This window comes from Aplysia californica, unplaced genomic scaffold (genome assembly GCF_000002075.1).
Source record: "Aplysia californica isolate F4 #8 unplaced genomic scaffold, AplCal3.0 scaffold00814, whole genome shotgun sequence".
Classification (NCBI taxonomy): Eukaryota; Metazoa; Mollusca; class Gastropoda; order Aplysiida; family Aplysiidae; genus Aplysia; species Aplysia californica.
The window spans coordinates 174,024-199,352 of record NW_004798084.1 but is presented as its reverse complement, the minus strand read 5'-3'; the positions used below and the strand labels follow the sequence as shown (position 1 = coordinate 199,352).

Below are 25,329 nucleotides of genomic sequence, written 5' to 3'. Positions count from 1 at the left end.
CCTTTCTCTTATTTTGATTTAGTTCAATCAATTCAATGTCATTGACAGTATGTTATTGTGTGAAGTGAATGATAAGGGTAACATAATATGATATATATACAAGTACTAGGCCTATAGTATAAAAATAATTATAATAATGTCAATGACATAGTAAAAGGGGGTTGTCCTCAGGGCTGTTCTTTATATGTGTACACTTTTATAGTCTTAGATCATAGGACAGGTTCTGTAACTATAGCAACCATTCCTTGTGCAAATTTTTCTGTTTATATATGTTACTTGAGGTAAAAGGTTTCTTAAAGTTTTCAATAGGAGTGTGGCTGTTGTATTAATTTGTTGATCTTATTTTCTGTGACTTTGCTGCTGAATAATACACCCAATTGTACTCTTTGATAACATGGGACAGAGTTACTGTTTATTATTTATATATAGATATATATATATTATATAGATAAGATCTATATTCTAGAAATAACATTGAGTCTGAACTTTCTCATTTTGTTCATTTCCATAGGAAACAGATTTGGATAAAATGGAAAAGGCAGAAATTCTGGAGAAAACGCTGGAAGTTCTGACGCGGCTTAGGACAGAGACTGGTTCATCGCGTGATAGCTCTTTCTCTGCCCGCAAAGCCATGGCTGTCAGATATGCCTCAGGGTTCAGCTCCTGTGCTGAAGAATCCATCAGGTACATTCAAAATTCTCGCCTGGTGCCCTCTGAGGTCAAAGTCCAGCTTCAGAATCACTTACGTACAATTGCTCGACAAATGGAGACAGTTGTTCAAGTAGAGGAGCACCCTGTGTCTAGTTATGCCATACAGATGACTCCGCCCTCAGCGTCACAAGATCATGTCAGTTTTCAGCGACCACCTGTCAGCAGTTTTGACTCAAGGCGGTGCTATATTCCATCACCCATTCAGTCATCAACACCCATTTCACAAAAACTTTCTAATCAGCCACAGCAAGAGCAGCCATTGGTTCAGTGTGATGGTAATGTGGTGGTTGAGTCAAAGCCATCTGAGGATATTTCAGATCAGTCGTTCATCGAAAACAAAGACCCAACTTTCTCTGAGCAGGAAGCAACATCAACCATAGACAGACCCAGCCCAACCTCCCAACAGATCTTCAGGCCTTGCCCTGAGCATAATATCTTACCTGTACACGAGAACTCTGCTTTTGTTAAAATGAGTGGATCATTGGCATCTCTACGGCGGGATAATCTTCCCCTCAGTCGCTCTGTGTCCCCCCCTACACCTCGACATGCAAGTATTAATATCACGACCCATTCCCTCCCGGCTACCCCAGTCTCTCCAGCCTCAGAGTCGGGTCTTCCCCATAAAGAACAGCCACTGTATCAGTACTATGGGTACGAACCCCTGCCTGTCATCCCAAGAACTCCTGTGCATCCTTACATGAGCCACACTGCTGTGTATGACAATGCTGTTCAGATAGCTGGTGATTTGTCTTTGAAGCCACAAACCCCGAACAATGCTCTCAACCTCTGCACAAAGCGACAGTCACAGCAGATCTCCCCGGAAACGATGTGGCGGCCGTGGTGAGAATTGTCGTCTCAGTGACATTTGATTGTACTTAATCTTTATTGTCAACATTATTTTAAAGTAAGGTAAAAATAGAATTCCAGTGGTGAAACCTGAGCTGGACCGACTTGTTATCAATGCACTGTACATTTTGCATTCTGTTATTCGATGTGTTTGGAAAAGCATTTTTGCTTCAGCACCCTCTGTCATAAAAGTTTGACATGTTGTGTGAAGTATCAGTTATCAAGTTATGGCTTTATAGCTTAAAAAATCCTAAAGGTTGCTGTATCTGAGGTGTTTGTATTTATGTTGAATTGTCAAAAAACTCCTTTTTTACAAAAATACTTAATCAGCACAGCAAGTGATATGTTTGTGTCATGAACTTCTTGTTGAACGTGAAAAGAGGCTCTCCTGTATTTATTCTATTACATTACACACATAATATTTATTGTCCACTCTTCTTGTCTTTAGTATAATGGAAAGAGAGACACTCTTCATTTGTTGGATTAATTTTACTGCTTTCTGAAAGTTGTCTTCTATTCTAAAGAACAGAATAATGCCTATCTAACTCTCTAAGAAGAAGATCAAACCAAATTGGGGGCAGGGGTTGGAAATTAAATTTGTCAACAGTTTAGAAAAAAGTTGTCCACAACAAAACTTGCTTTGTGTACATTGTCAGTCTAGAACAAGCATCTTGAATGCGTCTTTTTGTTGTTGTCTATTATTGGGTTATGAGCTGAGTTTAGAATAGTATCATATATTTTGAAATTATTAGTTTCAGTAGATCTAATCATTTTTATTAGCATTCCAAAGCATTTCTGTGATATCTTGTGGCATATTAACATTAATAAATATTATCATTATAATTCATGATTCATTGCTGTTGACATGCAATTAAAGTCAACGCAATTTGATATAATATTCTGAGGCTTTGTGTTATTGTTTTATCAATTTTGATTTGAAAAAACAACTTTATTTGTTTCAAAATTTTCCTCACTTCTTTTCTGACTATTCTTGTTTCTCTGATTCAAAAAGTTTTGAACTCACACCAAACACATAGGCTACTGACTGAAAGTGTTTATGCTCTAAGTAAACTGGAAAAGATAGGGCATCTCTTTGTAGGAGGGTTGTCAATAAAAACCAGGAGTCAGCATGCACTTGCTTTAAACAGTATAGAAACTCTGGAGCTAAAGTTTGAATCAAAAGGGTTTTTCCGGGTGTTGAAATATTTTCAAGAAACCAGTTACATGTACATGGTCAGAGCATAACTCTAGATTTTTCTTGTCTTGAATTTTCTTTAGCCTGTGTTTAGAGAGGGCTGAGGTGGAAGTGACTTTCTCTGTTTTATTTACACGGCTTTGGCAGCAATCCATTTTATCATCGCAGCTTTGATGAAGCAATCAGTCAATACACATTGACAAGTCAGATCGCACCATGCTTAGCTCATTATAAAAAAATGGTGTGAATGCATTTGTCGTACTGTCAATGGTACTGTGGGTGCAATGTAATATCTGAGAAACATCTGAAATTGTCCTGATGCTTGTTATGTGTATAAAAGGCAACATGACCTTGGCAGATTTACCCTTGAACCAGAAGTAAAAGGAATGTCTGGAAACAGACCTGAAATTCCATTCCAAAAATTGAGACAAATCTGTTTTGACACTTTTTTGGATGCCCTCATGGGTTACAGTGTTGGCTTCTCATTCAATAGGTTGTGGGTTCGAAACCTGACTGCGCCGAAAAATTTTCTTCCCTAAAATTTTCTCCTTTCCTGCTCTTTAACCATGTTCTGTCGTCCGCTTTCACTCCACTTCCTGCCCCCTCTCCCCCCCATCTCTGGGATCATGACTCTTTCTGCAGCCTTTCTTATTAACTACTACTTCTACTTCTTGGCACCTTTTTACTGCTGCCTTTCAGCCACACCTCTGGTCTTTGGGTTGGTAAGATCTAACACCTTCTAGCTTTTATGGATAAGGATGAAATTTATTTATCTAGGAGGTCCCGGGTGCAAGTTGCGCTCGTTAAAGATCCCTTTGTGGTAAAAAATTGATAAGAGTATGTTTCTGCCACCACACTGGTAAAATTTAAAATTAATTTCTACTAAACTGGAAAATGTTTAATGTGTCCTGCGTGCTTATATGACCCTATGCAGTTGCAAGCGCGGTAAAACTTAAAAGACTTGCCAAAACAAACAAGACACTCTTTCAATCTTCTGTAAATGTTCTCAGATATTGAGAAAGTTTTGACACATTTCTTCAGGTCAGCCAACATACTATGCACAATACTGCCAACATTTTGTCCAAACATTTATAAAACAGACATCTTTTTGGGGGGTCACTCTTTGGATATTGTATTGCTAGATCTAACAGTAACAAGTTTTTTGTAGCCTACTTTACAACTATAGTTTTTGCTCTTTCTTGAAAGAGTTTTATTATAAAAATTGCACATAATATATATCCAATCAGTGGATCCCAAAAATAAACCAAATTATTGTCAAGAAGACAAGCTCATGACATATGATGCTGAGTGTACCATGGTATGAGCAGCTTGGAAAGCATTGAACCCTTGCCTAAATATTTCAATTATAAGAGCAGAGAAAACAAAAATTTTGTGAGCTCATGCCAGTTGGGTTCGTAACAAACAACACGACAATAATAAGCTCAGCCACCTGTTTCAATAGGGTGGACTCCTTCATCTCCCTTGAAAAAAAAAGGGAGGCACTCACACATCATCTGGGCCTTGGTAGAGAGAAGAGGAAATAAGTCAAGCTGCTCTAGTTATCTGTTCATAATATCTGTCTCAAATGTTCCAGAATCTATGCAACTTTCACTTATTTTAGAAGATTCAATACTTTCTTCAACCTGTAACTGTAATCAAAATACAGCGCAGTCGAAATAGTTTCAGATGGTAACTGATTGTGAGGAGAAAAATGACCATCTTAGACAGACGGATGGCTTACACAGTGTCATTAAAATGAAAAAAAATGAAAGGGAGGGGAATGGGAAGTGGCTGTTTGTTCGGTTGATTATCATATATTCAGGTGGCCGTTAAAGTGGGTTTGACAGTACTGACTTTTTACAACAAAGGAACACACATGACAGAACTAGTGACAACACAGGAAGTCCATTTCCAAATGACCAACATTGGTTGTTTTTTTTTATTTGTATAGAGTGGCAAAATGTAATAACCGTACAAGAGAATAGGACGAGTAGGACAAATAAATTACTCATAAATGCACGAGTTATGACCAAATAAACATATGTAAGCGACTGAATATCAAGAATTTTTTGTTTGCGTTAGACAAGAATAAACAAGACAAGCACACACTAATAGCTGAAATCAAGTCTACATGGATACACTTCAAGTGCTGCTGGACGTAGTGCTCCACACACACACCGAAGACCTAAGAGAACGAATCTACTGTCAACAAGAACCAATATCAGCAATTATTCAATCTTACGTCTGAGAACCATATCCTGACAAACCTCCATGTACTCTGAGTAAGTCTCTACACACTCTCTTGTCATCACTTAACTCTCAAAACTCTTCCCCCCCATTTCATCTTGGAAGTTATTAATGATTGAATTCTTCTCCAATAAAAAAAAATCAAGTAAAGCTAGCGGACTTCTGAAAGTAATTTTGACTCCAACGTGGACTTAAAACCTAATTTGTCTGTATTTAAGTCTAGCCTCTAACTTATGGTAAGTTTTTACGAAGACGACTTCTTTGAAGTTGTCAAGTTTGCTTTTTGAACCTCATTTAAATTAATTTAATGAGAAAAGAACCTTTGTTTCTGATTCATATTATACTAGAGAGCATTTGAGCAGCAAAAAGAGGGCCCAACCATGATAATCCATATCTGTTTTAGATCTGGCTCCAGAAGAATTTCATGAAAAGAAAACAGAATGTGTCTCACTTAAAAAAAATTTTACATCATCATAATCAAAGTTTACAGAACAAAAACATGATGTTGTGAAAATTTTTTAAATGCGCGAGCTCTACTCATTAAAACTGCAGCAAGTTAAAAAAAAAGAGGGAAAGAAAAACTTAAAATGATTTAATAGCTTCCAGACAAAATACAGAACCTACACACACAAACAGATCACGCACAGACACACACAGATACGCACAGACACACTCATACATATATATATGTATAAGGGTACAAAACATCCATGAACATTCAAACGCATTAATCATTAACATATTTGCAAGTGTTCAGTTCTCACACATCAGAGAGACCATACACACAAGTACACACATTCTATACATTTGCTTGTACACATATATTGAACATCAAAGCTATGTACACTGTACATGACAGAGTTGTTTTTTCCAACTCTCAGAAGGAACAAACTACAACAGTCACACTGGTCCTAAAGACATGTTGAACTAAATTAATTTCATCCGATAAAAGTCTTCATTCTACCAAGCAGCAAGACAATATGTTGTTAGCCATTTCACACTGTCAATCTTACTCAATACTTTGATCAAAATTTAATGCTACAGATGGAACATGTGAATCAAATGAATGTTACACATAAAATGGAAAAACAGTAAAACTATAATAAAAATGTGACGGAGAAGTGAGAAGGCAAAAGCTACAAAAACTACAGGAGCAAATGAAAAGAAACAAACACAAATTATGAAAAAAACAACAAGACCTATGGAGTGAATGCATGCTAATCATAGCGCTTGGGGGGGGAGAGCATGTTTTCATTGGAAGATTGCACATTATTGCCATGTTTGCATCTGCAAATAAACATAACCGGTTCCAGTTAACCCCTTCACTGCTGACACTTTTTGCAAATCAAATGCTGACTTATGAGGCATCATGGTGAAATCATGTGCTCATCAAAACAATCAAAACGAAGAAACCAGCATTTCTCCGCCAGTTGGGCAATTTTTATTGAATTTTCTTTTTTGGCTCAACACTTTTCCTGTCCATTTAAAAACGCATTTCTTTGTAGATTTTACTGAAATATGTTGTCATGCTGCTCAAATGCAAAAAAGAATATGTAAATTTGCAGTTTCCAAAGACATTCAAGCTTCAGAAGTCACCAAACTTTGGTGGCCATTTTCTTGCTAATTTTACCACTGACACCAGGCTACCCCCAATTCCTTCTATTGCAAACATTTTAGACTTCTGTTCAAGATAGATGGTTATTTTTTAATCAAAAGAAAGATAAAAAAGAAATATGGTTTAAGTAAGATAACTCCACATGCCCAAAAATTGATGAGTGCCTGATTTCATCAAAATGCCACACATTTCATTTTCAATTACATTACTCTTTGAAGTTAATCTGGGCACGCAAGAAAACCAAATCAAATGGGTGCCCAATTCGTAATAATTGATGTTGTTGTTTTCAAATCCCTTTAGCTGCGAGCATTTCGCTTTTGGCAGCAGTAATAATTGATACAATCATAGACTTGTAAAAAAAGTTTTAAAATTGCGATCAAAGATGGTCGTAAATAGCACACAGTATAGTAAGGAGTGAGCTAAGAAAGTTTGCCACAGTTGGAATATCTAGTTGCAGTGAAGGGGTTAAAATTAAAAAGAAAAAAAAATCCAACAACATTAAGTCACATAGAACATAGCAATTAAAACTATAGTGCTGCGGTGACAAGCATATAGGCCTACAACTTTTCCTGCACTCTAACCAAACAAACATTGAAAATAATGACTATTTGACAAACCCTACTATTCTACTATTAATTCTAAGTGTTGTTTTGTAGGAATACTGCATTCAAATGATGTAGTGAACAGAATTTTAGACAGGGAAATTTCTTTGAAAAGAAAAAGCAGACATGATGTACTATAAAAAAAAATGCTGTAAAAAACCTCACGCATAGAAAGGCTAGCTTGGTTTCCATTTTCTTCCTTCATGAGATAAGAAATTAATTTGTCACCTTAGAACTAGACAGACGAGCTTGTTGGACATAATGATATTATAAGAATCCACTTGTACATAGACACATTTCCTGCAAAAGTTTTGCTCACTCTACACCCCATCAAGGTGCAAATCTGCTTTAATATTTAAAGCTTCCCATCTTCTATACTCCTTTTCAAAATCGGACATTCATACCACACCTACAAAAGGAAAATAAATTTCCTTTACATCAAAAGACTTGAGGCTTCAGTGCAAGTCCACAAACTGATTATCTGAACTGTTTTTCGCATCATTATTGAAACATCACCCATCAAACTCCTCAGTCAGTTGTACAAAGCATATTCAGCTCCAAAACAGGAAATAAACTCAACATGAGAGGGCTAATAAGCATAACTGTTACGTATAATCCCATGAGTCTGAACAGCAGCATCAGTATTTGTCTGAAATTTGATCATACTTATTGTCTAAGCATATGGCATCATCCTGATTGACCTTTTTTCACCAGTCCATTTATTCTCCGATTGCTACAAATGCTCCTTGTCTGCTACACGTACTTAAAGTGACAAAAGGAAAAATGTTAACAAACAAACCGTTGACTACAACAAAACTATAAAATTCACAAGTGTAAACAAAAACTTCTCTGCTGTGTTCAGAGATGGTCGGTGATAAACTACAGTGATTACAGCAGTCAATATTGGTCAACCTAGGGGGAGCAGGGATATTTGATCAGACAGACCAAGCAGCAAATATTACAGCAGAATATTGGTGGGGGGGGACCCTTGTGCAGTGTACACATTGGGGGGCATTAATTCACGTAGTAACACGGATACACATAAAGAATGGATGGATGGAAGGACTGTTCACATGTATGTGCCTCATCTATAATATTACGTGCCAAGGCTACGTATACAGCAATAGTGGGAACATGTGCTATACATTAAGGGAAGGCTGAGAATAGTTTTAATTCAATGAACTGGTAGTGGCGAGGGGAGGAGACAGGGCATTAAAAGAGACAGAGAGGGAAATCCGAGCTGAGGGTAGACTTAAAAAGTCAAGACGTCGATGTAGAGAGAAAAATCAGTAACTTTGCTTGACACTACTTTACAGTGTGCGTAACAAAACATTTGGAGTCACTCATTTTTGTGGCAAGAGAAATGAAGATTTAAGAAAGGAAAAACATGCGTCCGATGTATGACCGGAGAACAAAGTGATGGAGCAAACACCAAACTTCGGAGTAGATTGAAATGCACTGGAAAAAAAGAGAAAAGTGGGAACTTGCAATTATAATGGGGAAGTGGAAGAGAGAAAACAGGAACACCTGAAGCCTGAATCAGACCATGTCGTGCCACATCGAGAGAAAAAAGTTATGCCAATGAGTTGATCACAGAGCAGAATGTGAACAGCCAGGAGGTAAAGGAGCACAATGGCTGACTGATCAAAGCTTTGTCTAGAAAAGACTACACTACTTGTCTATCATATGCCTACTTCACCATCAAGGCTTTGAATAATATTATTCCAATCTTCAGTTTTCTTTTGTCTATCCTCCCTACTCTCTTCCTCCTCTATCTGTATCTCCTTATCATCTCCACTGAGGATGACAGAACTGACAGTGTCACTGCCTCCTTGGCTGACAACAGAGAGAGACTCATCCCCACTGGTGTCAGAACTACTGCTGGCTACACTATCTACGCTCTCCACCTTCTCAAAGTCTACAATGTCCACCACCGGAGGACTTGGCCGAGATGTGCTGGCAGCCCAGTTCAAGGTCACCTCAACAGGCTGTGCCCTGAGCTCTCCGTTGTCGTCGCTATCTATGATGTTGGCACCGCTGTTGCTGTTGTGGCTGTTGTTAGCTGTAGTTGACCGCCCAAGGAATATCCCCTCTCCGGGGCCCAGAGGGTACTGAAATAGACAACAAACACAGTGGTCATTGATTAGACCAGATCAATATATTTATACACAGACACATATACTAGGATATATAAGAAGCTGCTATCTTGTAAGCATTTAGAACATTTGTGCTATTTCAAGGCTGGACTTTCCTGTTGTTGTAAAGTCCGTTAAGCAGAATATGGGCATAATGAGCAATACAAAACATTATTATTAAACAACTGTCAAAGTCATAGGTATAATTTTCAATAACGTTACACGAACAAATTAGTATTTATAATTATTATCATTATTATAATAATAATTATTATTACTATTATTATTACATGTATTATCATCATCATTATTATAACACAAGCTGAATGAGCACGGCAGCTTAGAATATTAGACTGATGAATGGAAAAGCCGAGGAGAGACAAAGACTTAAAGGCGACAACCCTAGTCAGTCTGAGAACAGTGCTAAGTATAAAATACCAAACTTTACATTTTTACCCTTAGATTTACTCTAGGAAATGCTTTTGGAGTGTTCCTAATGACATCAATTTGTTAACGTTTTTGTTTTTCTAAAACAAATAATATTGTATTACTCTCATCAATTAAATTTCATATACAAACAGGTCTGGCCTATTCATTAGTAATGATGAGAATGCATAAGTAAGTTTACCGTTAATATGAAGAATGTGTGATAATGATTGTATGTACGGATCAAACCAAAACAATGAAAGGGAAATTTCAAAAATCCTCTCAGAGTTGAAAAATTCTACTGCAGCGTCTGCAAAAATAGCAAACATGGTTTAGTTACTTCCCTTTTATTATTCAAGAGCTAACCCACATCAGCATTGTCACATTTGAGTTGCAGCTGATAAAATGACAGCTCTCATACTTTAAAGTTTTCAAAGGTGAAATTGAATAAAGAATGTTTTAACACCAGGATGTAGGCCCTGTGACGGAAGGATCTTCACAAGGTCACTTCAGAATAACTTCCTTGGCCTTCCAGTTCATTCTGATATAATATACTTTCTCTCAGTTCCCATGAGGACAACCATTGATTCGTACAATCAGTCCTCCTAGAAATGACCAGTGTAGCACCTCTATAGTTCTGTTGCACTTCATGGGTCAAAACTGACATGCTGTCATGTTACAGAATCCCATTTTGATGGTAAAACTTTGCTCAAACTATGTCAAAACAGACACACTGCCATATCACAGAATCACATTTTGATAGTAAAATTTTATGCTCAAGCTATGCCAAAATTGACATGCTGTCATGTTATAAAATTACATTTCAACCATTGCATTTCATAAGTGTTAAACTGACATGCTATCACATTATGGAATCACATTTCGACAGTAGCAATTTATGTGTCAGTATCACTCGCTGTCCAGGGACGGACCAAATAGGCGTAAATCTCACAAACATGCTAGCGAGCAGCGTAACGCATTCCAGACTTATCACTTACAGTCTTGGCCTTGTCTTCTGCTTGTGACATAAAAACATACAAAAAACTTAGATCACGTAATCAACATTATTTCTTTTTGAGCATGTAGAACTCTTCTTTTATGCACTCAGTTTAAGTAGCATTCTTTAGAGATTCCTCCAACTCATGTAGTCCAAAAACTTGAACAAAAACTCAACCACAGCTGTTAGTGGTGGGTGGCGCATACTGATGAGTAGCCTACAGCACTAGTAAACTCGGTAACTCTACAACAACCACATTGAAAGAACAGAAAATGGGAGGTCAAGTGCTGGAACATGCAGCATTTCTCTTAATGCGCAGGTCCGTTACTCCTCCAAGACAGAGGCAAACACCACTCCGGCATGAACTTGTCAGTGATCTACTAATGTACACGAACATCTTTGATTGGATTTTCTTTCACTTGTCTACTTTAACCAAAGCCTAACATTTAAGAATTTTTAGTTCTTCGGAGTACCCCCAATAGAACTAAGGGAGCAAATTACAGTTGTTTCTTCAAGCCACTTTATACCAGATGCCATGCACATAATGAATTCACCATGTAACATTAACATTTAAGTATTATGATGGTGTATTTTATGCAACACAACCAAGATAACTTACTATGTTGTATTGTACATAGTTGCTTCAGGGTTGATAAAATATCACACATGTTAGTATGCAGCAAATGCGAGATATCTTGCACAGCGTTAATGAAAAAATAAATAAATCTTAAACATCTCAATTCTCTTTCTTTTCTCTTTCGTCCTGCAATTAAGGTGTCAGTCCCACACATGTTATTGTTAGAAGGGTGGTTAGTGCACAAGCTAAGGAGGTTAAGGAGGCAGCATTTCAACACGCAGTGGAACAAGTAACTTTTATTCTTAAAATGTAGGTGATTTTTCGCCCCTCCCATCGACACAATTTAGATCATTTAGGAGGCAGGCTTCGACCCTGCCTGTCAGGGCCAACCTGGGCTGAGGGGAAACAAAACCAAAGCAGAAAGACTGATTAAGAATTCTCTCTACATGAGAATTGAACTCAAGTCTTCTGCATGCAACAGTGGAATGTGTAATCACAACACCACAGATGCCAGTGAACAAGTAACTCTTCTGTGTGGAGGACTTATTAATTTCATTCATAATCCTCCGAGCTTTGATTTCAAGTGAACATGATCCTTTTAAGGAATAATAATTACCAACAGTATAACTGTAAAATAAATTACATCTAGTTTAGTTGAGTAAACAGGAGCACATTGACATGACAATAGCCCTTTTGTGCTGGCAAAAAGCAAAATAGAAACAACAGGGGGACGTCCTGAAGTAGGACACATCAGTGACACCCTCCAACCAAAGTCTGAAACCAGTGTACAACAGAACCATCTCCTCCTCAATATGTCAGGTGAACAAACAGAACCCCAAAATAATAATACAATAATATGTGAGTTGTGCCTCCTAAATGATTTACTTCTCACAATCCACAAATAGAAATATGGTCCGAAAATTGAGACTAGGGTCAAATTTGTAGACCTTTTAATGGATGCCATTTTCTTCAAGCTTAACATGTTTTTTATTATTTCATACTTGTGAATAAAATATGTACAAACTCCACTTATAAATCTAACATACCTATTTTCATACAGTTAAAATCTGAGATGTTACTCATTTTGTCAGCACACCTTACATACATATATATTAAATATCGTCAACCTCCTATTGAGCGGATGGTTTGCAGTTTTTCTTTCTTTCCTGTTGGTTCTGCTGTTGCAATGAAGCACTGTAATCCATTTCCTCACAACTAACTGCGCCACTGAGTGTTTTAACAAAACTTACATCTTCACAGATGCATAATGTGCCGGTAAGCATGGCAAAGTCAATTAAAATTGTTCTATTAATTACGAAAAATTAGAAAGTGCAGAGCAAAAAAGCAGTGGCCTCAACCTATCCCAGCTCTCATAAATGATAAGCTTAACAAGTTGACAGCAAATTGGATGCCATGAATTCACACAGCGTGACAACATCCATTTGCTGGTTGTTTTCTACAAAAAACTAAACTACTGACAAAGCTTCCCAACGTTTAAAACAACTGTAGTAATCACTATAAACTCAAAGACATTGTAATAGTCAATATGCCCAGTACGTACACACATACGCACACACACACACACACACACACACACACACACACACACACACACACACACACACATAGTGGTGGGCGGTTTGGTTCCCGATTGTTGAAAGCTAGGAATCATAGGCACCGACTCCAAACCCAATTACTTTCAAATGATATGATTTCCCTCGGTAGATACAGAGATATAAAAACAAATACTTTAATAATAAAGTAAAGTAACTGGTAACTGTTGGTTAATGTTAAAAGGAATAGGAACATTTCTTCTGTCTTATAAATAATGGAAATCTGTTCTGGAATGGATTCTTTGTCCAGCTCTAACACACACACACAAACTCGCACATGTACGCACACGCAAACGCATGCACATATACGAGCACACACACTCACTCACACACTCCCTTTCTCTTCTCCCCTTTTTTCCTTCTCCTCTTTCTTCTTAAGCCTCAATCAATCACACATTACCTAAAAAATATTGAAAGACTTCCCACTGAAGCATGGAAGAATAACTTTGTATGACCAAGGTTCATCCAAATGATCAATTTACATTGTATGATTGCACAGATGAAATTTTGAATTTGGTCTGTTCTCTGTTCACTTCTTCTTTTAAATTCATTAACTTAGATGGTTCATATTACTAAGAATTCAGCTGGCTGATGCAGTCTATTATAATAGATTTTGTTGTTTTTGTAACACTGGCATTGTTAAGCCAGCAAAAATAAATAAATTTGCGCCTCTTGCTCTTCAAACGTTTTTTAATGCCTTTATCTTTCTGAAATGTTTCTCAGACAAAATTTTGCCAATGTCCTGAAAAGAAGCTCTCAAAAGAATACCTAATTATCTAGTAAAGCACAGAAGGAAAATAATGTCATTTGTCAATTTGTTAATGACATTCTTTGTTAATGTAATATAGAACACTATGCTATGAAAGGGAAATTATTGAATTTAAGAGATAAATAACTTTCAATACAAATATCACTCAAAAGAAACATTTAATAAATAATGACAATTGCTAAATGTTTTTTGTCAGTACCATAACAGTATATGAAAGAAATGTTCAAATTTGAACAGAAATACCATAAAAAAAAGCCAAGAGCATAAATTGTGCAAAATATTGTTGTAAGCTCAGCGTAGTGAACTACTATGGTGATAATTACTGGGACAGCTTGAGCTGTCTCTGAGCTTTCACAAACCTTGTTCAATGAGCAACTGTATGGCAAGGAAAGAGAAATGGGTATTCACATAATATAGTCCACATGCACACCCTGTGCCTCTTCACATACACCATATCCAACTCAGCACCCCGTCTGAGACCAAATATTGGGAACTTTGACCTTTTGTAATGCACTTTAAAAACAAATTTACAAACTTCTCTCTAGTCCCATATCATCAAAGAAAACAAAACAGGAAAAAAAAACAATCCTGACCCAAACAGTTGCCTAAAGAATAAACAAAAGCCATTGTTGTTGTCAGAAGAAAAATTGGCGGCTTCATTAAACTGCAGTACTGAGTGGTATAAAGCAGTTACTCCAGCAAGCAATCAGGAGAGTCAAAAGGTGGTTGGGCAAGGACAAATGCAAGTTTACAGAAGGTCTAGCTGTTTCAGCAGAGGAAGCAGTATCAAGAAAGAGAATAAGTCCTAAAAGTCTTGCAGGGATTTGGACCTAAAGGAGATGGGATACAATTAGACAGAGGTAGAGACTACAATCAAAGACAGAAGTAGATGGGAGAGCTTTTATCTGTGGAATTTACTCCGACATAAGAGTGGGAAGGCTTAAGACCCACAACAGAAATAGAAATCAGTTACTTTTCAGTATAAAGTGATCTACATCCGTTCTTAATCCCCTAGCTTCATCTCATTCCTGTCTCTTTACCCAGCTATACTCTGAGTTCCTCCAAGAAGAGGTAGGCCTGTTCACTCACAGTATAGAAATGACAAAAAACATGTTATAACAAGAGAGTTACACCATCAGCTCACTCACTGGTATTATATCCATACAAACAACACCCACACACATTAACAAATTTGAGCCCGATAAAAATGTCTTCTACAACTTCTCTCATCCCGGAGAGAAACTGACATCTTGTAATATTATTGTACTTGTATCAAACAGTGCATACACACTCTATAGCATCCTCTATGCCCTTTACAACTATTACTACCATCCCAGCTTACACTTTATCTCTACCTCAGCATTTTGCACTGATATAGACCAGCCACTGAGGAATACGGTATTTGCTTCTACCTAACCCGTGAGAGGAGCAAAAGCCTTGGTATTCCCCTGCTGGAAGCTCTCATGTTACTGTTGGGATGCCATTAACTCATTGGTGATGGGAACATACCAGACAGTAAATGTACTGATGATTACAGCACATGAAGTGTTTTCAAGAACTTTATCCAGAAAGTTGTGAATGTTTCGGGTAGTAAAAAATTATTGAGTGCAAACTCTTAACACTAGTACTAAGTATAGCTATATAAGACTCTTGACATGTTCAGAAGCTAACAAAGCCACCCAGAATAAAAGTCTGGCTCACAGAAGATTTGTTTAGTTCTTTACCCTCCTTAAGCTCATGAACCCGAGAGCGTTCCTGAGAGTGTGTTATGTTTACCTTTCAGCACACCAAACACACACCTCAGCACACTGTAGTGCAAATCTAGCAGTTAACCCAAAGGAGCTCAGGTGTACAAGTTCTCTTAGGGGACCATCGCACAAAGGGTTGAACATATTATCAAAAATGCGAAAAATCTCCCCACTGTCCAATAACCCTGGACTATATCACCCTGATAAAAGTACTCACTTTGTGCAGTCTGGCAGCGAGGCCCGACCCATCCTGGTAAACACTCGCACGCACCCGACACAGGGTCGCAGCTGCCGCCGTTATCACAGTCGCAGAAGTAGACACAACTGGGGCCAAATCGACCCGGAGGGCAACCTGGGGAAAATAATCACACAGAAATTACACTCACTTCTCTTTGAAGGCTTGAATTTTAGCCGTTACTGTCACAAGAAAATGTTTTGTGTTTATTAAACTGAAGAGTCAACTCCAAAGTAAACAAGTCTTCTCATCATTTAAACTTTTACATTCAGTCTTTGCTGGAGGCACTGCACACTACTGATAAAAGAATGAATCAATGAACGTTCATAGTTTTAACTGCCTGCCATTCACAGCACTTTTAACAATAAAATGCACCTGGTAGGAAACTGCAAAAGACACTAAATAGTTGGTGAAGACCTGGGACTGGTATCTGGTGTAGCTGTTAGCTGTTTTGCCAGAGCATGCAGAAGACATGAGTTCAAATCCCGAGTGGGGAGAATTTTTTCGAGTATTTCAATCTGTCTGCTGAAACTTTGTCCCCTTCTCAGCCCAGGTTGGCCTACACAGGCAGGGTCAAAGCCCGCCTCTTAAATGATCCAAGTTGTGTTGATGTGGATGTACAATTTCTACAATTCTAATTTTTAAGACCCCAGGATTTATTCTTCCATTTATTAAAAGAATCATCAACACTATCAATACCAAATAAAGTCCTCTACCTTGACATCAGGACCACACTATGGGCACCGTTATACTAGTTCTTTTTCCTCAACTCTTTCAAAACTTACTGCATTACTTTTCTACAGAAAGCTGAGATTAAGTTTAGTTTATTTTTCTTACCCTGGCCCAAAAGATACCCCCCCCCCTCCCCCCCTAAAATCACCTTAGACTCCAGAGATCTGTGATCTGGTGTCCCCCCCCCCCCCCCCCCGCCCCCTATAACTCTCAAAGATCCGACCCCCAGCCTGTTCCCCCCAGTCCCCTCACCTGTCTCACAGAGATCCCCGTGGTAGCCTGGGTGGCAGCGGCACTTCCCCGTGACAGAATCACAGACTGCGTTTTCCCCACAGGCACACTCCTCACGGCAGTTCTGACCCCATCGGTCAGGCGGGCAAGCTGGGGGGAAATATTGGAGAGTTAGCAAGATTGTTGTTCACCTTAAAGACCCTAGCCTATGTCTGGAACACACTGCAGCACAAGTGCCCAGGGAGCCAGGGCTCTACAGGTTAAATTAAAGCAAAGGGGAGCATTTTGACTTACTAGTGGAAGGATGTACAGCAGTAAAACAGTAAAAACTACTTGACTTCGGGATAAACTTTTGTTTTTATGTAGACGAAAGGCAAAGGAAGCCATTTCATATCAAACTGGGTTCAGCTCAAGATTTCCCCAGTCTAGCAAAGATCTGCAACAAGCGAGGCGTTTGTTACACATACATCCCTGACACATTTAGAAATTTCCCCACAAGTGAAGAACACCCCCGACTTGACAAAAACCGTGCAGATAAGAACAGACATAGAGTTGAACATGTCCAGGATGACAGTCAAGTGTTGAGGAGAAAAGTGGTCATCTTAGACTGGTCTTATTGGAAAGTGTTATCATAATAGATATCACAATGGGGGGGGGGGAGGAAAGAGGTCATTTGTATAGGTAGTTGTCTTGGACTGGTGGCTGCTATAGCTTGTTCAATTTCATCTGTCCACGTAAAATTTTTAAAATTTTTTTAGCTCACTTATGAACTGATCTATGCCCATGAAACGTTGCAGGGTACTTTTGCAGGCCTCACCTGAGTTTTAAAAGAGTTGAAGAAAAATAAACTAAACTTAATCTCAGATTTCTGTAGAAAAGTAATGTAGTAAGTTTTAAAAGAGTTCAGGAAAAAGAAATAGTATAACGGTACACATAGTACCAAAACAAACACATTTATTATCTCGATTTAGTAGAAAACAAGTTTTACTCATTGGAGTATATATATATTAAAAATTCCTCTTTGGATGCATACACAGGACCACTAGAATGAATGACTTAGAGTAACCTAGTCTACAAATAGCTTTTTTCGAGACAGCGATACCACCCTGCTGCTCCCACATTTCAGTGTAAGCTTGTTGATTTCACCCCATGGCTCGATGTCTCCATGTACTCTAAATGAGTCTCGAAAAAAACTCACTCTGTCTCTCTAATCGCGTTTCATAGGCGTACGTTTAAGTAAGTGCGGTGTTGAGGAAAATATGTCAACATTATTTGTTTAACTGGATTTAGGCTAACATCAAAGAAAACGTGTCAGAATCTTAGTTTGAGGTGACTTTCATAAATTGGCTTTTAGATTCTGTCGATTATCCAACTTTTAGACCCGTACGCAAAGATCAGAGAAGATTGAACACAGCGTTTTTTTTTTCCTTTTATTTTAACTCATTCGCTACGTATTATTTTCGGCTTGGGACGAATTTTTTTCCGGAGGGCGAATGAGGTGATGACTAGTGGGCAGTTAAAAGGTCTTTGGGGCCACAAATTCAAAAAAATATCAACGTATTATATACCAATATTTTCAGTATGGTTTGTAGAATACATCTGTAATGTTTATTTATGTATTTTTCAACTTTGGTTCCTGTAAGAGGCGATTATGCAACACAATTTTGATTGGATGCGGATAAAATTTGAAAATAAAAAATTAATAATCTTTGGTGAAACTCAAAAAATAAGTTTGCACCTAGTCAAATGATACATCAAAATAACCATAAATGAATATAGAATTGGAAAATATTGAAAAGTTTGCAGTTACTTACATACATTTCATAATATTTGTACATTTGGATCCGATATTGAAAAAAATAAAAATAAATTATAACCTTGAAAAATGATCACAAACAGAAAAAAACCCGACTCGTATCTTATATGGAATTATTCATAATTGCATTTGGAATAAACTTATACATGTCTTGAGTGGCACTTTTGTGTAATTTCATCAAAAAGTAGTGATTTTGGGGAGAAACAAATATTTTGACAATTTAGATCTAGACCTACATCTAGCACTCAAAAATATTGATTTCTCAATAACAGTGCATTCGCAATATGAGTCCAATCGTATCAATATTATAAAAAAGAGTCCTACATTTCTTTAGTGGGCAAAATAATGATAGATTTTGTTGTGTAAAATTACTAAGACTGGTGTCCGGGCTATAATTTTGGCATCACGATAAAACAAAGTCGAATAAACTACGAAATCGGGTTTCAAAACTGGATCTAAATTTCCGATTTTCTGTGGAAATGCTTGACCCGGAAGTCAACATTATATTATGACCTTTATTTTAACATGGATATGTGGATTGGAATAGAATCTAAGCTAAAATTGAAGATCGGTTGTCGAGCCGCTGGGGGCGGTTTAGCATACTGACGGCACTTTAGCCACGCCGCCCCCCCACGGCTCGGCGTAGCGAATGAGTTAACTGCGGTCAGACGAAAGTGAACAATCTATAGATCAGGCTCTACTGTAAACAGTTAATTTCTTCCTCAAGCTTTTTTCTATAGTACAGTACTAGAATGTACACATCTTTGAACATCAGTACAGGAAAATCACCAAGTTACAATACGGTACTAATTAAAAATTTCATTCGAGGTGTCCTCATTGCATGGTACTTGTAAGGCAGTAATGATCAGAGTTCTAGCTCTGTCAAACAGAAAGTTGTATACTTGATCAAGAAATGTTTGAAGAAGCCTGAACATTCAAAAGGTAAAGGAAAATTTTGGGGAAAAAAAAAGACATCCCCCCCCCCCCCAACATTGTGATAAATCCTGACCTTGTTCACACTTGTCTCCCTGGAATCCCGACCGGCAGCGACACTGTCCGGTGATGGGGGAGCATGAGGCTCCATTCACACAGTCGCAGTTCTCCATACAGTACACGCCATGGCGACCCGAGGGACACTCTGTCTCACACAAAAGACAAAGACTTTAGGAACCTGACTCAACTTTAAACAAATAGTCAGACTCTTAAAACAAACAGTATCCATCATTGGAGGCTCATAAAACAGAAAGCAGTAAAAAACAGATATAATGGAAAGCACACACAATCTACTGCCTTTTTGTGTATGTACTTTTTTTTTGGTTAGAACATACTTCTTGGTATGTTATTGATGATGTATATTTACTTGAAAAAATTGTTGTACATTTAATGGGCCTGTATGAGTGAAACATGTCATTGTGAAAGCTGTCGAAATTTTATTTTATTTTAGTGCCCACTCCCTGGTTGTAAGTTGACTGAATAACAGGGGTGACTTCTCATAACTAGGTGTTTAGAATAATTTCTAGCATTCCAGTGAAACTGAATCAGCATCAGACTTTTCCAGCTTTTATTTTTTTTATGACCATTTGCAATAACTGATAACTTTTTGATTTCTTTACATTCATAAGTGTCTGTGCATATTTCTGACAAAAAAGCTACAACCAGGGAGAGGGCATTATACAGGGGATCCTATATGGGGTTGCACATACCTAGCTCACACATCTGTCCGTAGTAGCCCTCATTACACGTACAGCATCCGGAGGCTGGGTCACATGACGCTCCATTCTGGCACACACATGAGTGGACGCAGTTGGGGCCAAACTTGCCCGCGGGGCAGGTTGTGTCGCAGTTGGCGCCCGTCCAACCCAGGTCACACTGGCACTCGCCAGTGACGTGGTGGCAGCTGCCATGTTTACAGTTACACTGGTAGCCACAGTCTTGACCAAACGTCTTTTCGGGACACACTGAGGGTACAGAGTGGGAAAAATGTCATTGTAGACTCTTCACATCCCGATCGACAGAACTGAGATAGTTCAGGAGGTGGACTGCTTCAACTCTGCCCAATAGGGCCAACCCAAGGAGAGGGATACATTATCACAACAGACAGATGGAGATTGCAAGGCCTTGAGAGACAGAGAGAGAGGGAGGGAGGAGGGAGGGGAGGGGGGAGGGAGGGGGGAGAGAGAGAGAGAGACAGAGAGAGAGAGAGAGAGAGAGAGAGAGAAAGAGAGAGAGAGAGACAGACAGACAGACAGACAGAGAGGTAGAGAGACAGTTTAGTTTTAGTAGAGGTTTTACTGCGCTCACAACTGTATAAGGTCATGTGAGCGCCAGAAGATTAGAATACGTGTTACAAGAGAGTAACAAAACATAAAAAAGAAGGGGAGATAGAAAAGAAGAAGCAAACCACATCAGAGCACCTGCCAACCACCCACATAGAGAGACAGAGAAATAGAGAGATATACAGACACACAAACAGTAGCAGATTACATAAATACCAAAAAACTTAAAAATAATCCCAATTGATACCAACTTACCAGGGCAGTGTAAAAGAACACCAAAGACAAACAATGCTAGACAAACAGATGGACAGACAAATGGACAACCAAACAGACACACAGAGAGCATAGACCAGACAGGCTTCACCCAGACTGAGACACTTACTGCTTTCACATTTGCTCCCTGTGTAACCTGGCAGACACTTGCATCTGCCTGACCTCTTGTTACAGCGGGCTCCATTCTGACAGTCACACACCTGTGTGATGGAATGGAAGGCAAAAACATGAAATAAATAAAAATGAATCAACAAAGTAAAAGGCAAAGTAGAAGTAAATGGAGAACAACAAAGCTCCGTGTGACAGGTAAGTTCTAGTTTTAGAAAGGTTTTACGGCACTCGCTATTGCATAAGGTCATATGCGTGCCAAGGGGTGGCTGTCAACAGAGAAGTCCAAACGGGAATCAGGTTCACTCTGTTCACCTTTCTGGCCTCAACAGTACAAAGTCTGTTTCGACTATCAGGTATCCTGGAAATAACAGTTCACAAGAGAGTGACAAACATACAAAAGAAGTATGACGATAGTAAGGCCAGACCAGACCATCAATGATTTATTTATAGATGCACCAGCCATCCATGTCCAGGTGCTGTTTTAGCCTCTTTTTCCTGTATTCGGATTAATAATATCTCTTTTTGCCAATTTATTGGTTCCGCTTCTATGTACCCCACATCTATGGTTCTCAACCTGGAAATCGCCTATAATTCGCTGTAATTGTCTCCCCCCCCCTCCCCCCACTCCCTCTACGATAGTAAGGATGAGGAAAGAAAAAGCAGCAGTTCCCCCTATGTTATTCCGGCAGAGTATGAGCATGACATTGATAAATCAGCCCATTTACAATTCTTCTGTGCATAAGAACATGTTAATTACCCCCCCCCCCTTTGGGAATGGCCTAAAGACACTTCAGTCAGTAGCACTGTCTTGGCGGGGGGGGGGGGAGGGTGTGACAGTATAGAGCATAACATCAAAATAGTTTTTTTTTCTAAAGCATCCAAACAAAGAAATGAGAGGTGAACCATAATCCCCAATATTAGTTCACATCTGATACTCCATGATATTGAAACAAAATTCCACTTCTATTCATCCTGAGGGGAAATTTGCTTTTCAATGGCATGTATATACAAAAACAAACATAAATTCATGAACAGACATATGCAATAATTTAGCACCGTATCATAATACACAATATTACATAAAAACAAACAAATCTTGCATACATGTTATCGCTGGTCATCACTTCCACTTTTTTCTACTGAGTGTCGAATATGCTGAGTTTTTTTTTTTAGGAAAAGAAGCACACAGACATGACAATGGTTATTTTTTATCAGGAATGAACAAGATAGACAGACAGAGAGATACATGAGAAGGAATATAAAGAAACAGGACCTGCCAGTGGAACCCTTCATTCACCTGCTGTATATAGCAAATAGCAGCATTTTCTATATAGGACCCAAAGGGCCACTACAATTGTGAGTCCAGTTTCCCAGGCACTACAGACGTTGAGATAGAGTGAAGGAAGCAGACAGGGAAGATGGACACAAAGGAGAACATAATTAGGCCTATATTTAAAAAAAAAATACACATAAAATGTTCAACATTTTATTCAATTGTTTTGATTATAACAAAACATTTCAGTGTGATTCCCACCATTAGTCCATCAGCTTTTGATTTACAAGATTCACATGACACTGATACAATAACTCCATGCTGTCACCAATTGGTGAGTTACTGACATCCCCTGTGTCCAGCCTGTATAGGGACACCCTGTAGTGTGAGAACAAAAGTACTGGAGACACAGATAATAGTCTAAAAATCTCTTTGAAGTAACAATGTAGGTTGCCACAGCAAGATACACAAGGAAAAAATCTATGCTGTTAATCACAATTGAATTCTCGAAATATTTGAAAAAAATGTTTTCCTAAATATTTTATAATTTCAATATGACAGCTGGTATTACATAACATATTGGAGTTGAAAGTTAATAAATATTTTGAATTATTTCCTGGAGGGTACTGCATATGATGTGAAAGTTTGGTTTGAAAAGATGCATTAATAACGAAAATATCTCTTGTGAGTAGCTGGACCCCTCCAGGACAAGACACAAGCGACCAAGGGAGACAACAACAAATAACCTTCATGCAATGATCATAACTTGGATTAATTTCCTTGAGCATTATTGATAGGGTGACATCGTAATAAAAATCTTGATACAGTCAGACAAGTCTGATCAAAGGGTCAGTTAGCTACTAAAAAAAATGAAAAAATTCAAATGCGTACATCTCTGGCCAATTTGCCTCAGACACCACAGCAACACAAAGGACAAGAACAGATTTATTTCATTGATCTTTATTGCCTTACCCCAGTACAGTTGAAGCCGTAGCGGTCCTCCGGGCATCTCTCTCTACAAGTAGAGCCCACGAAGCCCTCAGGGCAGAAGCACATGCCAGTAGACACGTCGCAGTCTGCGTTGTTTGCGCACTGACACACGCGGTCGCAGTTGGGCCCGTACTCGCCTTCCGTGCAGCCTGCAGTGGTGTGAATGTGAGTGTACGTGTGTCAGAAAAGTGCAATGAAAAACTTCCAGGAGCAGAGAAGGGAAAGATGTCAAAATGTAAATTTAAACAATAACAAACAAATTACATCTTCTTAGTAAGCCTTCTTATATCTAAAACAATATTGTTGTGTTTCGATCAAGGGCTTTCCAAGACTATTCTCCCCACCACACTGTCATTTATAACATCTTGAGAGAAAACTTTATCATGAGTTCTCATCCTGGGTAAGAGGATGATTATTGCCACATCCAAAACCTTGTTTACTTCACTTAAATGGGATATCAGTGACATCTTTTTTCTTTATAAGTTTTGAAAACTACAAACACAACGATGAGCCTAAAATCTCAGGTAGACAATAAGCACACGGATAGTCTTGTCATCACTATGGTAAGTTGAAATCACTTTTGTGTTTTGTTCTTCTGAGCTCTTGCAATTTTCTATTTTTACCCCCCCCCCACTCAAAAAAATGCGTTTCTTTTGACAAACTTGTGGCAATTCTCTCAAACACAGTTTCATCTTCACCTACAACAGTTCAGTAGTTTTTAGCACAATGAGTACCAGTACGGTACTGTAAATAACATATATAAAACCATAGAAAGTTTTCTTTTAAACATCAGATGAACAAGATGAAATAGAAAAACTTTTTTCTTCTTCTTCTTTTTTTAGTTTAAACATTAGTACAAGAAATGTCAGAAAAGTAGAAGTCTCAAACAACTGAGAGAGAGGACATGTTGAACATGTAGGTTAAAGCCACCACACTCCACAGTCACTGACTGGCACACTGCAAATGCGACGACACACAAAACTGATTCAACACACAGAAAAATCTCCTCATGCCAAATGGTGAGTGATTGGGGTAACGGCAACAAATTTGGGAGGGAAAGTGGAAATAAAAAGGAATTAGAAAATGACGTTTGCTTATTCACAATATCTAGTCAAAAATGGCAAATTGAAACGCAATAGCAATTTTTAAAAAAGATGATTTCAAAGAGAAAAGTGTGCATCATTGAACTGAATGGTGAAGTCCAGAAAGAGAAGAAAAACATCTACTATTGAGTCAAACAAAAAAGTCAGTTAAAGGAAACAGTCAAAAGATTGTGTCAGTCTTTTAAATCAAAGAATATTGCTCTTTTAAAAGAAGATAGCATGTGACGATTTTAAAAGGAAATCAAATACACCAAACTCCATGTAAAGCCTTAGGAGAGCGACTGTTAAAGGACAGTCCACCAAATAGAGACAGAATGTAGTAACACAAGAAGTTGAGCTAGATCTACAAACAAAAAACAAACCAAATTGAAAACATAAAAGATGTTGGATTTTCCCTCCTTACCAAATACCCAAGATGCTTTGTAAGAGAAAAAGATAAGAAACATTCAAGTAAGGTGAACCTTTGCACAGCTTACTGAGTATAACTATGACAACAAGCTCCTATCTAGATCTTTTATCAAAAGAAACAAAACTGCAATCACATAATGACTACCAGCAATTTTTAATTGGACTACCAAGCTGTCACTATTCTATGTGTTAGTCGCGGAGCCTAAACTATTCAAGAGAACCATCTATGCAAGCATCATTTCTGCACTAAAATGCAGATGACATCAATTGTCTCTCTTAACATGAATATTAAACATTAAAGAATGTGTGCTGAGCGGTCCTGTTGCGGTGGTGGTCAATGCAGTGCATATTCAATAATATGTTATGGCAGCATTAGAACGAAAAATTCACACAAAGTTTT

The 25,329-nt window shown here is 38.2% G+C and overlaps 2 protein-coding genes across 2 annotated transcripts in view; one reads left to right on the top strand and one right to left on the bottom strand.

Moving 5' to 3' along the window:
* The window catches only part of LOC101847998 (protein hairy), a 4,075-nt gene extending 1,620 nt beyond the window's left edge, over window positions 1-2,455 (top strand). Inside the window, exon 3 of the mRNA XM_005109764.3 lies at window positions 512-2,455. Within this exon, the coding sequence (XP_005109821.1) occupies window positions 512-1,555 (1,044 nt within the window). The 3' untranslated portion in view covers window positions 1,556-2,455. The remainder of the gene's footprint in view (window positions 1-511) is intronic.
* A 4,005-nt stretch (window positions 2,456-6,460) lies between these two features.
* LOC101848617 (multiple epidermal growth factor-like domains protein 6) overlaps window positions 6,461-25,329 on the bottom strand; it is a gene marked incomplete at its 5' end in the record, with an annotated part of 158,990 nt that continues 140,121 nt past the window's right edge. Inside the window, 8 exon segments of the mRNA XM_035972725.1 lie at window positions 6,461-9,327; window positions 15,699-15,833; window positions 16,701-16,829; window positions 19,505-19,633; window positions 20,199-20,453; window positions 21,154-21,244; window positions 23,401-23,567; window positions 24,925-24,939. Coding sequence (XP_035828618.1) covers window positions 9,275-9,327; window positions 15,699-15,833; window positions 16,701-16,829; window positions 19,505-19,633; window positions 20,199-20,453; window positions 21,154-21,244; window positions 23,401-23,567; window positions 24,925-24,939 — 974 coding nt within the window.